The 16,581-nt window shown below is 43.9% G+C and overlaps 1 protein-coding gene across 1 annotated transcript in view; it reads left to right on the top strand.

Moving 5' to 3' along the window:
* Positions 1 to 16,581, top strand: part of TTLL12 (tubulin tyrosine ligase like 12) — a 59,585-nt gene that overhangs the window by 21,574 nt on the left and 21,430 nt on the right. The window contains exons 3-5 of the mRNA XM_044994569.1: positions 11,658 to 11,856; positions 12,913 to 13,072; positions 13,768 to 13,901. Coding sequence (XP_044850504.1) covers positions 11,658 to 11,856; positions 12,913 to 13,072; positions 13,768 to 13,901 — 493 coding nt within the window. The remainder of the gene's footprint in view (positions 1 to 11,657; positions 11,857 to 12,912; positions 13,073 to 13,767; positions 13,902 to 16,581) is intronic.

Here is a 16,581-nt window from a genome sequence, read left to right as displayed (position 1 = left end):
CCCAACCTTTGTTCACACCCCCACCCCCAGACAGACCTCCGGGATTCCAACGCCCCATCCAACCACTCCCCGCCTCCTGACAGGACCCCCAGAACTCTGGACCCATCCAACCCTCCCCCTGCTCCCTGACTGCTTCTGGGGACTCCCCTTACCATGCCCATGCAGGTCAAACGCTGGCTCCACGTGGAGTGCTGAGGCAGTGGTGGGGAGGAGCTGCAGGAGGGGCAGCAGAAGCGGCGGCTCACACTCCCAGGAGCTGCAGAACCCGAGTGCGGTGAGGGGGGAGCCGGGGGGCGCTCCTGCCACCGGTCTGGGGTCCTGGCCGCTGGCCCCACTCAGCCTCCTGCCGGCCTGGGGTTCCGTTCACTCAGCTGGCAGCGGGCTGAGCGGGGGCCGGTGGCCGGGACCCCAGCTGGCAGCCGTGTGCCAGGCAAAATCGGCACACGTGCCACCTTTGGCACGCATGCTATAGGTTGCTGACCCCTGCCTTACACACTACTTCAATGATACCTCCCAAGGCATATATTGTCCAGGTATCCTTTAAAAACTAATAACCCACTGGTCAGTAACATCACTGTGAAATGTATGTGAGAATGCTCTATGTGGAATTATGTATAATCATAGATATTTTGGAGAAATCCTAACATCTGACACCAGGGTGTGGCCAAATTCAGTGTGTTATTCCTTTGTATCAAAGATTGCAGGAAGAAATCATTGCATTGTAAAACTCATCAGTGGGGGCGGGGGAGACAGCATGGTGCCCACACCCAGCAGAGACAAGCAACTTCATCTTGGGGGTGTATTTCAAAGATTTACTGGACTATACACAGAGAGGGAACAAATCCTTAAGTTATCCCTCACCCGAGAAAAGCCAGCAACTTGGACTGTGTGAGGATCCTGACTAAGAGCTAGTCAGCTGTTGCTAGAAAAGGAAGATAGTTTCCTCACCATCTCGAACAAAGACTGAAACTTATTAATTTAGGTCTTGGCTATTAGAAAACGTGTTTTTACTCATTTGTAACCCTTTCTGTCTTAACTCCTTATACTTGGTATCACTGAAACCTATGACTTCTTGTTTAATAAGCTTGTCTAACTTTTAATATAAACTAATTCAGTATTGTGATTGAAACAAGTGTTTGTCAAACCGCAATTAAATTAATGAGCTGCAGTGTATTGACTCTTTAAAGGAGTAACAACCTTAGTATATTCTGGGAATGTACAGTTATGGAGCTGTGCATTGCAGGGAGACATCTCTACAGAGCTCTGGGGCTGGAATTCAGTGACTGTTACTGTTAACCTAGGAAAGGTTAAGATTGGTAGAGTTCAGAGGAATTTTCTAGTGAGAGAGACTGGTGTGGCAGGGAGGTGACACACAGTTCACTCTTGGGCCTGGTCTATACTAGCCTGTTATTTCGGAATTAGCCGAGTTATTTCAGAGAAAAAAAAGATTCCGTCCACATGACCAAATGTTTTTTTTTCGAATTAAAGGACTCTTTAATTCGATTTCTGTACTCCACCTCGGCAAGTGGAGTAGCGCTTAAATCAAGATCTCAATCCCAAGTTAAAGGTATTGAGGATGCAGTTCGATGTTATTGACCTCCGGGAGCTATCCCAGGATGCTCCCTTGTGACCGCTCTGGTCAACACTCTCAACTCCAATGCACTAGCCAGATGGGCAGGAAAAGCCCCGGGAACTTTCAAATTTCATTTCCTGTTTGGTCACCAACATCACAGGTGACCATCAGCACAGTCCACCATCACAGGTGACCATGCAGAGATCACGCAGCCCCAGATTCGCAGACGAGCCCCAGCATGGTCCGAACGGGAGGTACTGGATCTCATCGCACGGGAAGATGAGTCTGTTATGGCAGAACTATGTTCCAAAAAAAGAATGCAAATATCTATGCTAAAGTTTCCAGGGCCATGATGGAAAGAGGCTACTCCAGGGACACAGAGCAGTGTCGTACAAAAATCAAGGAGCTCAGGCAAGCATACCAAAAAGCCAGGGAGGCAAATGAGCGCTCTGGGTCACAGCCCCATACAGTCCACTTTTACCGTGAGCTCCATGCAATTATGGGGGGGTGACACCACCACTACCCCACCACTGTCCGTGGACACCTGCAAGGGGGGAGTTGCACGGAGCAAGGAGGAGAGACATTGGAGGACGAAGAGGAGGAGGAGGACAGTGCATAGGCGGCAAGTGAGGAATCCGCTTTTCCCCCCCAGCCAAGAACTCAACGCTGGATTCAGTAGCCTCCCCTCACTCCCCAGGCGGGCTCCTGTTCCATGACCCTGGAGAAGGAACTTCTGGTGAGTGAGAGCCTGATCAGAGCCACGCAGTGGGGCAGGGGGGGACCCAGCCATGCTGGGTTCTTCGCGTTTAGAGTAAATGGCTCATTCCTGCTCTGAGCCTGACCAGAGCCGAGGGGGAGGGCTGTGGTTGTTGTGTGCAGTGATCATCCCAGAGAGCCCGCAGGCCCTCCTTTTATATGGCAAACCCACCAGGCATTGCTTGCTGTGGGAAAGGGGGCCCAGCAGTTTGAAAGCATTGAAATGAATGTAGAAGAAGCAGAACCCCACGTGCTCCTAGGGGCTGCCTGCAAGATTAATTCTGTTGCCTGGCCGTGTGTGATGGCTTATTCATATCAAAGTGCCCCCTTTGTTCTCTGCAATGTATCTTTTAAAATACAACCCTCCCTTTTTCTCCTCCTGCAGGTGCAAAAGTTTCAACGTGGCCCCCCCATCTACTCCGTCCCAGAGGCGGGTCCAGATTAGAAGGCAGAAAAAACGAACTCGGGACGACATGTTCGCCGAGCTCATGCAGTCCTCCCGCACTGATTGCCTCCACGCATTCAGCTGGGCCCTAACAATTGCGGAGTCCCGTAAAGCGTTACAGGAACACGAAGAGAGGAGGGAGGTGCGCAATGGGAGCAGGCAGGACGCTATGGTCAAGCTCATGGGGGAGCAAACTGACATGCTCCGCTGTATGGTGGATCTAATGCGGGAAAGACAACAAGACCACATACTGCTGCTGCAGCCCCTGTATAACCGCCCTCCCTCCTCCCCAAGTTCCATAGCCTCCTCACCCAGACACCCAAGAACACGAGGGGGGAGGCTATGGGGACCCACACACTCCACCCCCAAGGATCGCCCAAGCAGTAGAAAACTGGCATATTCGAACTTCTGATTTGGTTTCTGGACTTGTCCTTCCCTCCTCCTCCACACCCCTAACCCAACCCCTCCTGTCTACCTTCTAATTTCTCTCAATGTGTTGTGCATCAAATAATAAAGAACAGTTTTTAAACGATTCTGACTTAATTTTCCTTTTATATATATATAATATGGTGCGGGTAACTTCAAGAGAAACAAACACAACTGTCACACCCTGGCCAGTCATGAAACTGGCTTTCAAAGTTTCTCTGATGCACAGCGCGCCCTGCTGCGCTCTTCTAATCGCCCTGTTGTCTGGCTGTGCAAAATTGGCAGCCAGGCGAGTTGTCTCAACCTCCCACCCCGCCATAAAAGTCTCCCCCTTACTCTCACAGAGATTGTGGAGCACACAACAAGCAGCAATTACAATTGGAATCTTGGTTGCGCTGAGATCTAACCAAGTCAGTAAACTGCGCCAATGCCCTTTCAAACGTCCAAAAGCACATTCTGTCACCATTCTGCACTTACTCAGCCTATAGTTTGAACTGCTCCTTACTACTGTCAGGGTGCCTGTGTAGGGCTTCATGAGCCATGGCATTAAGGGGTAGGCTGGGTCCCCGAGGATAACTATAGGCATTTCAACATCCCCAACAGTAATTTTCTGGTCTGGGAAGTAAGTCCCTTTCTGCAGCTGTTCAAACAGACCAGAGTTCCTGAAGATGCGAGCATCATGCACCTTTCCTGGCCATCTCACACTGAAGTTGGAGAAACGTCCCTTGTGATCCACCAGTGCTTGCAGCACCATGGAAAAGTATCCCTTGCGGTTTATGTACTGGCCGCCACGGTGTGCCGGGGCCAAGTTGGGGATATGCATTCCATCTGTCGCCCCGCCACAGTTAGGGAACCCCAGCGCCTTAAAGCCATCCACAGTGGTCTGCACATTTCCCAAAGTCACTACCGTTGATAGCAGCTGCTCAATGATTGCGTTGGCTACTTGCAGCACAGCAGCCCCTACAGTAGATTTGCCCACTCCAAACTGATTCCCGACTGACCGGTAGCTGTCAGGCGTTGCAAGCTTCCACAGTGCTATGGCCACTCACTTCTCAACGGTGCAGGCTGCTCTCATTTTGGTGTCTGCGCTTCAGGGCAGGGGACAGCAAGTCACAAAGTTCCATGAAAGTGGCCCTACGCATACGAAAGTTTCGCAGTCACTGGGAATCATCCCAGACCTGCAACACTATGCGATCCCACCAGTCTCTGCTTGTTTCCCGGGCCCAGATTTGGCGTTCCCTGGCATGAACCTGGCCCAATGCCACCATGATCTCCCAATCGCCACATGCCGTGCTTCTAGGAATGTCTGTCCATGTCCTCATCAGTATAGTAATTGCACTGTCGTCACTTCCTCGCTCAGTTTTGCAGGTACTGAACAGACTGCTGGATAATGCGCGAGGTACTAACAATGGTCAAAACTGCAGCAGAGATCTGAGTGGGCTCCATGTTTGCCGTGCAATGGTGCCTGCACGGGTAATCCTTGAAAAAGGGTGCAAAATGAGCTGTTTGGTTCAAGATGGCCGATAAAAGGCGGTAAATGGTTGTCTTCTGTAGCTTCCATGGGAGCCCAGGACTGACAACATGGAAAAAGCAGCGTGAGCAGAGTTTGCCAAGAAACGGCAGGAAATGGTTAGATGAAAGAGTAGATAGAAAGAGGAGAGGACATTCGAAGTAGATTCAACATACCAGGAGACAGGCGGTGCACCGTCTGCTGGCAGCATCGCATCTACCGTAGCTTTCACGGAGGGAGGAGCGAGTGACAGCACACACCCAGAAAAACCTGCGAGAATGTTTTTGCCCCATCATGTACTGGGAGCTTTGCCGCCCATTGGAATTGTGGGTTGAGACTGCAGGAACTGTGGGATAGCTACCACAGTGCAACGCTCCGCCATGTGATGCTAGCCTCGGTACTATGGACGCACGCCGCTGAATTCACGTGCTTTAGTGGGGACAGATAACATCTAATGTATGAACTCGATTCAGGAAATTCGAATAAAATAACTTTGAATTAATTTCGTACTGTAGACGTACCCTTGCTGAGACAGAGAGGTAGCACGGTGGCCCAAAGCTCTGTGTGTTCCCAACAGAGTGTGTTACAGGTTGCAAGTGTCACTGTTGTCTCTCTTTAGAACTCAGGAGGATGTGATCAGAAATCAGTGTTTGCAAACTGGGGAGCAGAGACTATTGGATGGCTCGTTGGTGGTCTCTATTCAGTTATGAATAGTAGATGGCTGTAACTGATTAGTTACAGTTGCCTTATCAGCAGTTTCATCATTAGAGCCCTGCAAATCCGTGGATATCCATTTTATATCTGTGGACCATTTTTGCAGATTGTGGATCGAATACAGATACAAATTTTGTATCCATGCAGGGCTCTAAATATAGGATCTCAATGGCTATATTTCCCCCATGCTGACTTACTCTGCAGAAGCAGCAGCAGCCTTCCTCTCCAACTGACCTGATATGGCAATGAAGTCAGGAGAGGTTTCCTAAATCGCTTGGCTGCTTAAAACCCCATAATAGGAGCGGGGGGAGGAGGGAGGTTGCTGCCTGTCTTAATCTATCATCTCCCCTTTCTCCGTATGGAGAGGGGAAGAGGGAATGTACGATCTCTAAGGGCTTGTCTACACTTGCACATTTTGTTGCCCAAAACTGGCTTTTGGCGACAAAACAGCGATAGCGTACATACTTCAAGGTCATTTGAAAAAAAACAAAAACCACCTAATTTTGACGACACAAAACTTCCACTCCTGCAAGAGACTTTTGTCTTTTCCCCTCCCTTTATCGTCGACAAACAGCCACGTGTTTTTTTTAATAGCCTGCAGAAAGTATCCCACGATTCCCTTGCTGCCGCTCTGGTCAGCAGTTTGAACTCCACTGCCCTGCAGCCAACCCACCCCTCCTCCTTGCAAGCCTCTGGACTTTTACATCTCTTTTCCTGTTTGCTGGCTTCCCAAGTGAGCATGGCTGACTATCACCCCAAAAGCACTCCCACTTGGACCACCGCTGAGTGGTTGGATCTGATCATAGATGGGGAGAGGAGTCTGTTCAGTCACAGCTGCGAGTGACCCATAGGAATCGGGACACATATGGGCAAACTTCTCGAGGCTTGTGGGAAAAGGGCTATGATCGGGACACGCAGCAGTGCAGAGCGAAGAGGAAAGGAGCTGAGGCAGGTGTATCATAAGGCGCGGAAGGCGAGCCATTGCTCCGGTGGTGCACCTAAGACCTGCCGCTTCTATAAGGAGCTGAATGCTATCTTCGGTGGTGACCCCACCTCCATTGCCAATTGCCCTGTGGATACCTCGCAGGCTGCTGAAAGAAGGGGTAACCCTAAGGCTGAAATTGTGGATGAAGAAGTCGAGCTAGACGAGGCTGCGGTGCTCCCAGTGGGGTCGCCCGGTGGGGCATGCAGCCAGGAACTTTCCTCAACTCCAGAAGTGCTCAACAGGAAGCAGATGAGACTCGAGGTAAATTGCTGTGGCTTGTGTAGGGAATCGAAAAGTGGGAGGCAGGTAGTGTGTAACTAATCTTCATGGCTGGCAGGGTGTCAGTGGACGTAGAAACCTGGAGGGAATCCTCCAGAGAGGCTCTGGAAAGTTTCCAAGAGGTACTTGTTAATCCTCTTCCCCAGATTCCAAGGGATTTCAGCCTTGTTAGGTCCCCCATTGTAGGAAACTAGGGCGACCAGATAATAAGAAAAAAATATTGGGACACGTGGGGAGGCAGGGCGCCACTGAAGCAAAAAAACAAAACAAAAAACAGGAGTGCTGCCGAAGCCAAATATCGGGACCAATGGTGTCCCGACCATACATCCGTCGGGACGCGGGACAAACAGATGAATATCAGGACAGTCCTGATTTTTATCGGGACATCTGGTCACCCTATAGGAAACTGTACCATGCTGTTTAACAGTCACTGGAGCGGGGACTGAAGCGGCACATAGCTGAGCTGCAAAGAGACCGAGGTGAAAGCTGCAAGCGTTCAGCTACTGAGCCCTGGTTTCCCTAGTCACCCTCATCAGCGAGATGTCAGCCAACAGGTTGGCAGCCTGTGAAAAATTGTGGGATAATTTTATAATGAGTTCCCTGCAAAGGTCCTCTGCATGCCGAGACCTTTTTGTCCCTACTCACAACCGCCTTCCCCCCCATTCCTGAAACTCGCACTGATTGGGGTGCTCGCGGAGCTGTGTCCCTGCCTAGAGACTCAGAGAGAAAGTGATTTCTACTAGCAAAATGCCCTTTTTACTAAAATGCTTCAATCGTTTGCTGGAATGTAACAATCTCTCTTCTGTTCAGCACAGACCTTGAACACATCTCTCTCTCTCTCTCTCTCTCTCTCTCTCTCAGGCTGTGACAGATAAGAAAAAATTCTAGGCGTAGCAAAGAGGAGATGTTTTGCCAGGTGCTGCAGCATGATAAGAGACAGACCAGGGCACGGAAAGAGTGCTGGGAAGCCGAAAGGCAGGACAGAAGGGAGAATGCTGTATTTGCTAGGCAAGCGACAGAGCGGATGATAAGTTATGGAGGATCACACAAAGTTGCTCAAGTCCTTCATACAGCTGCAGACTGAGTAGATTAGTGGTCGAACTCCACTGCAGCACATGCAGATGCACAATTCTTTGCCAACCCTACTCCTCTATGCCCACACATTCCTTTTCACTCCACAGCACTCCGGAGTTTTCCCCATCACTCCACCCCCCTCTCACCGCTCGCACAATGATAGCTGGAGCTATACACAGTTGTGAGGTTTTACCCTTTTTAACAATAAATAAATGCTAAGGTATTTAATGGTACAGCGTTTTTATTCTGTGTTCTACAAAAGTGTATAGCTATCAATTCACTCAGGGAAAGGCTTCGAAAGCAAAAATTAGATGCAACAGGGAAGCAGCTCCAAAGCAGACGTGTTACTGCCCCTCATTGTCAAAGTGGTTCCTCAAAGCCTCTCTGATGTTAATAACAGCCCTCTCGGCTCCTCTGACAGCTCTAGCATCTGGCTGTTCAAACTGTGCAGCCAAGGGCTCTGCCTCAGTGCTCCACACCTGAGCTAACATTTCACCCTTCGATTCACACAGATAATGCAAAGTGCAGCACTCAGCTATGACCACAGGAATATTATCCTTGGTAAGGTCTCGCCTGCCATTTAAACACTTCCAGCAAGCTTTCAAACAGCCAAAGGCACGTTTGACTACCATGCCGCACCTGCTCAGCATGTTGTTAAATTGCTCCTTGCTGATGTCCAGAAGCAGCCTAAACTTGCCAAGGCCGCCCCCAGCAAAGTGTATATTTACTTCTGTTACTTTAATTGCCTATTCATTTCTTTAAGTAGCCTGTTGTTTGTTTTGGGGCTTTGCAGGGGGGAAGCTTCTGCTTTAGCAAGCCTATATTGGCTTCTTTGTGGATGTAATTGCCCATTCGTTTAAATTAAGTAGCCTGTTGCTTTTCTTTAAGTAGCTTTGTCATTGAAGTGTTGGCTTGTTTTTGTCTTCGTGATTGCCAGTGCCTCCGAAATGGGATTGGCTTGGTTTGGGCTTGCTGTGAAAAGGCAGTGCAGGTTTTTTTTATCTTGTAGACCTGGGAGATATGAGCTGCAGACAACTGCTTCCCTGCCTTTTGAGATCCCACTTCCAGAAAAGGTGGAAATACAGCAAGTGTAGCATAATGAGAGGTTTGTATCTTGACAAAGCTTTGCAACTGGGAACATACAACCTAGAAACCCATTTAATGCAGCAACCACACCACCACTTCTGCCTAAGGGAAATGAAATCCACTAGCGAGGGATCTCCATAGTACAAGAGAAATTCAGGGCTAAGTTTAGCCCTCACACTTGTGCAAATTGTCCTATGCATCTGTGAAGGCATAATTTGAGCAAGAGCTGACCCTTGACCCTTAAGTTGACAGGATAGGCTCCTTTAATGATGCTTACTGGGTGAACAGAAGAAGGATGACTATCAAGAGGCACTGGTTTATATGACTGCATGAGGCATTCACCTTGCGTGGTGCACTCTGCGGCTTGTAACATGCAATTTGTACCCTATGTACCATGCACCCCATTTATTCAGATTCAGCTAATACCAGTGAAAGTTCACTTGTGGGTTTTTTTTAAATCACATTGTCAGTTCATCAGCTCAAATTGAAATCATCACTGCATCACCCCTCTACACTTCCTTGCTGGTTGCCACCAGAAAAGTTTCCATACTCTGTATTTAAAAAGCCAGTGGTCAATGGAGAAAGAAATTAAGTACTGGTGCATACCGTTTGAAGGGAAATGAGAAAAGCAAATCACCCATTTGGAATACATTCAGATGTTTTCTTGATGAAAAGGGAGATACTGTGGCTGGATATGTTGCATGTGTCGCATGTAAAACATTTTGTACTTTTAGTAGCCATAAAACCGGTACTTCAAAATTACTTAAACATAAATATAGACCAGAATCGGGATCCAGTTTGTTAAAGATATTTACCAAGCAATGTATCACTGTCACACGAGACATGAAGACAAGTGTGACTCAGGAATTATTGAAGTTTATAGCAACAGACATAGTACCTTTCAAGGTAGTCAGGGGCAAGGGCTTCCTTGCATATTCTCAATGTCTGATTAACATGGATGTCGGATATGGTCAAATGGATGTGTGTGCACATTCCACAACATTAGCCCGGTATGCTGCATTTGTGGCATAAGAAAAAAGAAAACAAATTTCCATGGAGCTGAAAAACATTCTTAACACAGTGAGTGAAGGGATTACCCTCAATCTGTGGATGATTACAGAAAGGTTGCCTATTTGGGAGTAACTGTTCATTATATAGTCACAACATGGTGGAGCAGGTGCTTTGACTCTGAGAGCGGGAAACCAAAAACTGCAGAGAACATTCGATTGTCTGTTTTTCAGGTACTCAGAAGATTTGATTTACACAGCAGTACCAACCCAGGGGTTTTCATTACGGACCGGGGAGCGAACGTGGGGACACTGACTTGGAGTCAGGGAGCGCCTGCCGTCATTCTGCATCTAAAGTTAATATTTATAAATGGTATCAGAGGGGTAGCCGTGTTAGTCTGGATCTGTAAAAGCAGCAAAGAGTCCTGTATTCACCCACGAAAGCTCATGCTCCAAAACGTCTGTTAGTCTATAAGGTGCCACAGGACTCTTTGCTATTTATAAATAGAGACTTCTAGCACAGGCTCAAGCAGGCAGATGCATAGTAGAGGAAGGTTACTAAAAGTCTGTCACATTTATAAATCTACTCCCACACCTAAATTCTGATCTGTGAAACCCCAGCTAAAATAGCTTTGTGCTTCTTTTGAGTGTAAACTACCAACCAGTTGAAGTGTGTGTGTGACTGGATTAGGACCAGAACATCCACACATTCGTGACCTAATTAGAGTTTGAAACTAGATTTCTGAGATGTTAGAGCAAGACTTTTTCAAAGCAATCAATGAGATGTGGACACTTTAACACTAGTGGGAATTGGATGTTCATGACTCTTGAGCGGCTTATAAAAATATAGACTGAGATTTTCTAGTAAGTGGGATTGAGGAGTTGTGCTCCTGCATTTCTCTCTTTCTGTAGTGTCTGAGGTTGTTTGAGCAATGTGATCTTACCCAGTAGTTCCGTAATCAGTTATAACAAATAAGTTTATTAAATACTGTGTTCCAATAATATGCATAGGCTTGGGAGAATTCAATTTTTTTAAATAATTTTGAATGATATCAATGTTTATTTTTAAGCATTTTTTTTTCTATTTTAGCTATTGAAATGTTCACAGTTCTGGGACATTGTGGTGTGTTTCGGACAATAGGGTGTCAGCCAGTATTTAATAACAGTAGACACTGGGACTCAAAAAGTTATAGCCGTTAAAACACAGATTGTCAATGTATACAAAATAAATAGCCTTAAATCAAACTAAGTTCCTCAGCAGCGTTTTTCTTACTTTGCTTATCTGTACATTTCAATTATTATAGGAAATTTTTTTTGTTGATTTGTGTGTATATGGTGAAATTGACATTTGCCAATAAAAATCTAATCCTGTCAAGTCTAAATATATAGCACTTTCCTTCTTCAAACATGAATTGCTCTTCACAGGCTCATTGGAAGGTGAGCACTACTAGCTCCACTTTATAGATTGGGGGCAAGGGGGCAGGAAGATTGGTATATCAGAGGCCTCAGAGGAGAGCCAGGATTGTAAACTACGAGTTCCTTTTTCTGTACTTGACCTTTCAACCATACCTTTTATGGAAATTATAGTTACTGAACAGTACACTTTATTCAGCCGAGGATACTACTAGGAAGATAATCCTACTTCTAGCGATGCAAAAAAACCACCTCATTTTGGTGAAGAAATAACTCGGCTGTTGAGCCTTCTACAAGAAAGCATAGCCTTTCTCAACAAATGCATCTTGTTTTGTGTGTGTGTTGACAAGAGGTGTATTGTTGTAACATTACTAAAATTCTGTCCTTAGCATTTTCCTTATCGACCATGCCTGGACATACCGTGTTGAACATGCACGCCAGCAGCTGTTGCATGTTCCCGGTCTGCTTCACAGAATGGCAAACCTCATGGGAATAGACTTTCATGGAGAGGTTGCGGATGAGGGAGCTATTGAGCAGGTGTTGCAAGAAATGTGGAAATACAACCAGACCTACCAGCTGTCTCAAGGGGTAAGTGACTCCTCTAATCAAGGAAATTGAACTGCTCTGCTGGATCCTGAATTTAATCATACCAACACATGGATAACTAATACAGATGTCTCTCTTTAATATAAAAACACTTCTTTTGAGCCATTTAAGAATGGACTGCTGCTCAGAAGAGGGAGAGTAATTGCCTTGCAGTTGTAAAAAGCAGTGACAAGCTGCCAACATTTTAACAAAGGGGGTACCCATAAAGGTTTCCCTGTTAAACTATGATAGTTTCATGTAACAAGGAAGCACATTCAGCAAAGAAGAGGAGTTAGAAGAATGAGAAATCTGTTGGTTGTTTTTCCTTTCTTAAACATTTCCTTTAATTTACAAGAGAATAAACTCTCTCTTAAAACAAAATAAGGCAGCATACAGTTGGCAAGCAAACTTGCATTAAGTGTGTTTTTGTTAGCAATCAGTAGTCATACATTGTTTGTAAACTACAGTGAGTGTAGGTGTTCTGATAGATACTGTGATGAGGTATGCAGACAAACAAAGCTGTGAAAGGGAATCTTAGGATAACTCACTTCTTTAAGTGTTGTTTGTTTTGTTTTTGTTTTTTGTTTTTATTTTTTAAACGTACTCTTCTGGGAGGCAGAGTGGCCTAGAGGATAGAGTAGTGGACTGGAACTCGGGAGAGCTGGGTCTTATTCTTGGTTGGGCCACTGGCCTGCTGGATGACCTTGGGCAAGTCATTTGACCTTTCTGTGCCTTGGTTTCCCCATCTGTAAAATGGGGATGATGATGACCTCCTTTTGTAAAGCACTTCAAGATCTACTGATGAAAGGCACTATATGAGAGCTAGGTATTATTATTACTATTCTACACTTTCTGCTAATCTAAAATTATCTCGACTTTCATACTGTCATCAGTTCTTCCTTCACTGGAAAATCATAAATCTTGGTTAGTTGAAACAGAGCGCAGTAATACAGCTTTAGCATGAGCCCCTAACCCCTTCTGTCTTGCAGCATTCTTTTAACAGCATGCTTGTAAGGGGTGTCTGTCTTCTCTCTTCCCTTCTTCCCCACTCCCTCCCAGACTGCAGAGGAGAAGGTTCCTGTCTGGTATATTATGGATGAATTTGGATCCCGAATTCAGCATTCAGATGAGCCTACCTTTGCAACAGCACCTTTATTTTACATTCCTCAGCAAATTGCTTACACGGTTCTCTGGCCTTTAAGGGACCTTGAAACTGGTGGTAAGTGTGTCAGTACATCAAGTACGTGATCTGTTTTTAACCAAAGTTCAGAACTGAATTTACATACCAAACCCATTCTATCTTATCACAATTCCAGTCTGAGCTTAAACCACCCCCCACCTCTCCAACATCCTGCATGTCTTTAAAACACTTATACCTCTACCTTTTCAGTGGCAAAACATTATATAGCGATAACTTCTCACTCACGTCATGACTCGTATTAAAGAAGATGTGGAGGCCTTCCTCTGCCCAGAAATGTTGTTGTTACACCAAAGGATTGGAGAGTTTCTCTTTGTTGTCCAACTGAACTGCTTTGGTTAGAAAGCAGTGGATACAAAAATTACACAAACTACATTACAGGGACATTATTTAAGCTACAAAGTAAAGCGCTCAAAATAAGGAAATGACACATTTAAAATTGCCCAGGTAGCCTTAATTTGGCGCCCTTCATCTGTCCTGCGCACTGAATGAGGCGGAGCTCCTGGGGGGGAGGAAAATTAAGATTTGAACATGTAGCTAACCCTAAGTTACATTTTTAAATTACACATTTAAAAAAAAATTTTTTTTTTAAATCATTGCAGTTGTCCCATAATTTATGGTTGAATTATGTCATTTGCCTGAATGTGGTGTGGGGAAGGTTGTTAATGGAAAATGACTAGCAACCCTACAATTACGTTTATATCCCCCCCCCGTAGAGGAAGTGACTCGTGACTATGCCTATGGGGAAACTGATCGTTTAATCAGGAAGTGTATGTTGTTGCCATGGGCGCCTACTGAGGTATTGGATGTTAACTATTCTACATCAGAACCGTCAGAAGATCACTACCAGGTATAATTATAATGAATTTTTTCTTTAGGATCTCTCTCATTAGGACGATCTCTTAAAACCTGGAATTACTTTGGTTTTGTTTCTCTTCCTGACTGCAATATGAAGTATCAAGATTTCATAATCTAACAGATTGCCTAATATAAATTTAAATTCTATATAAGACGAAGGAGATGTAGTGAAGTCAGAAATAAAAAATATATAGCAGTTCTAAAACTAAAACAATAGTGACTTGCCACATCTTGCAGTTCCCTTTGCTATCTCACATCAAACAGAGGCACCGAGTAGTCTAGTTCAAAGGCTTCTGACATGCCATAAACCCAAATTATGTGGAATTCATCATGCTAATTCAGAGGTTGGAGCAATTGCTAAATAGGTTCGTCCCTATTGGATTTATTATTACAGAATATTTGGTCAATCCCATAATATAGGAAGATTAATCTTTGAATGCAAGGAACAAAATCTTATTTCCAGCCTCATTATTCATTTTATGTTACAATTCTAAAGCAATTAAATACTACACTGGGGACAGCATTTCCAAGCTGATGACTCTGCTTTTCAGGTATCTTTCCCACAAATACTTCCCTTTTGAGCTTGTGTGCTGTGACAAAGAACTTGGTTATATTTTAAGGGTGTGAAGTGAATGTCGTGTGGTGTCTTCTCTTTTGGCAAATAGGCTACAAAAAATGTGCCAAAACTTTCCAAAACAGGAGACTAACTTTTATGCATCAGTGAAAACTGTTGGTTGCTCATAGGGTGGATTGATTTTAAACATGGTTTAAATCAGCTGTCAGGAAACTTTAAATTTGAATAATTGATTTTAATCGTGTTTTGCATTTACACGGATTTAAGAAAATAACTTACCCCATTTAAGAGAGGCTGAATCTCATTGGTGGATAACAATTAAAAATGCTAATTTGCAACTAAACATAACCTTTACACTAAATTTGGTGCTGCTTTTTGCTAACCAAGAAGATGTGTTTATATCTATGTACATTTATTTAAGCAATTATATAGTTTATCTTTTTACCAGGTGATTAATTTTTTACTTTTTCAAGTTCTATTTGGATGGAAATACTAATTCAATTAAAAATGCACAGAACAGTGTTTTATTTTTTTTTATTAAATAAAGCTACCTTAAATATGGTGGATACATAATCTGTGATAAGAAAAAAAAAAGTTTATCAAAATATGTTTTGCATTTAAAACTAATTTATTAAACAAAGGAATTAATATTGGTAGCTAGTGAACTGAACTGATTGTTTCTGCTCACCGTGTCTGTCAACATTTTAGAACTAGTATATTACATCTGCTTACACCTAGCTTTTATTCATAGTTGGGAAGAAGAAAACAAATTTTCCTGCTTTTTCAACTCCCAGTTGGCATCTTAATTTTGAATGAGCTAATCCAGTGAACTGAATTAGTAGAAAAAACTGAAATTAAGAAAATATTCTCTGTGTACCTTCAGAAGAGGCTACTGCTGTCAAGAACTGATTTAGCACTTCATCAGACTCTGGTACCAGGTGCTTAGCCTGTGACTTCCACCAGTTCACTATATTGATTTTCTTTAAAACTTGGCAGCAAACAGACTGCTTAATATTATTTTTTTAATTTAATTAAATGATGTTAATAGATATAATAAATTTAGGCTTTAACTTGTCAATTTTACAAGTCTAATTTTAAATAGCTTTTAAAAATACAATTTTAATTAAAAAATAAATAGAAATAGGTTTTTGATTTAATCTTCCTCTTTTTTAATCCATGCTGGGTGCTCAGAACTTTCAAAATTCAGGCAGCGCCTTTGAAGGCACCCCTCCTGCACCACAGTGGTCTGCTACTTTGGGGCCATATGGTGAGGGGTGGGATAGCTGTTTAACCCCAGTTACTTTAGTGACTGCAGCCAGTCAGAAACCAGGTTAGCTTGTTTCCACCCAAACAAATGAAAATACCAAAAATAATCAGTCTCTTATTACATATGTCAGACTTTTTTGAGGAGATAGTATTTGTTTTTGGAGGGCTGTATTTTCTTGGTTTAGAGACTGGGAGCAACATTTCACTTTTAATTTTGATCATATGTTTGCTTTTTTGAGCAAAAGTGCCTTGAGCCCAGGATAAGGCATTTCTGTATGTGGTTTAATTCTGTTTTATAATTATCAGGTTAAGTTAGAGAAGTAGTGTTTCTTGCAGCTGGTTTGTCATTTTATCTATGATAACGCAGTACATCTTTACAAGGGAGATGATCTTCAGATCCCAGTTATTCTCTTTTTTGTCTCATTCTGATACCCATAAGAGTTGTCATGGGAACAGTTGGCAGAAGCACCAGCCACCTGAGTGCATGTTGCATTTCCATACCAATCAGTTAGCTGCTGAACTTCCTCAGACTGATGAAATACCAGTGCAAAGTAGCTCTGGGTGCTTGGTGCCATCCTGTACACCAAGATAGGACACCATCTATTTTATGTAGCCAAGCATATTAGAGATGAGTGCAAAATATCTGAAAATCTCCCTGAGCACATTTGCAATTCATATTTTACATAAAAAATATTTTTACAACTCAGTTTCTGCAACTTGAAAATATTTTATTTATAATATGTAACTAACCATTTACAGTTTATTAAACTTTTATGGTATCTTAATTTACTGATGTTTCCTTCAAATTCTGCTGCATAAACTTAAAATAGTA

This window comes from Mauremys mutica, chromosome 1, assembly GCF_020497125.1.
Source record: "Mauremys mutica isolate MM-2020 ecotype Southern chromosome 1, ASM2049712v1, whole genome shotgun sequence".
Taxonomy (NCBI): Eukaryota; Metazoa; Chordata; order Testudines; family Geoemydidae; genus Mauremys; species Mauremys mutica.
This window is presented reverse-complemented; position numbering and strand designations above follow the sequence as displayed.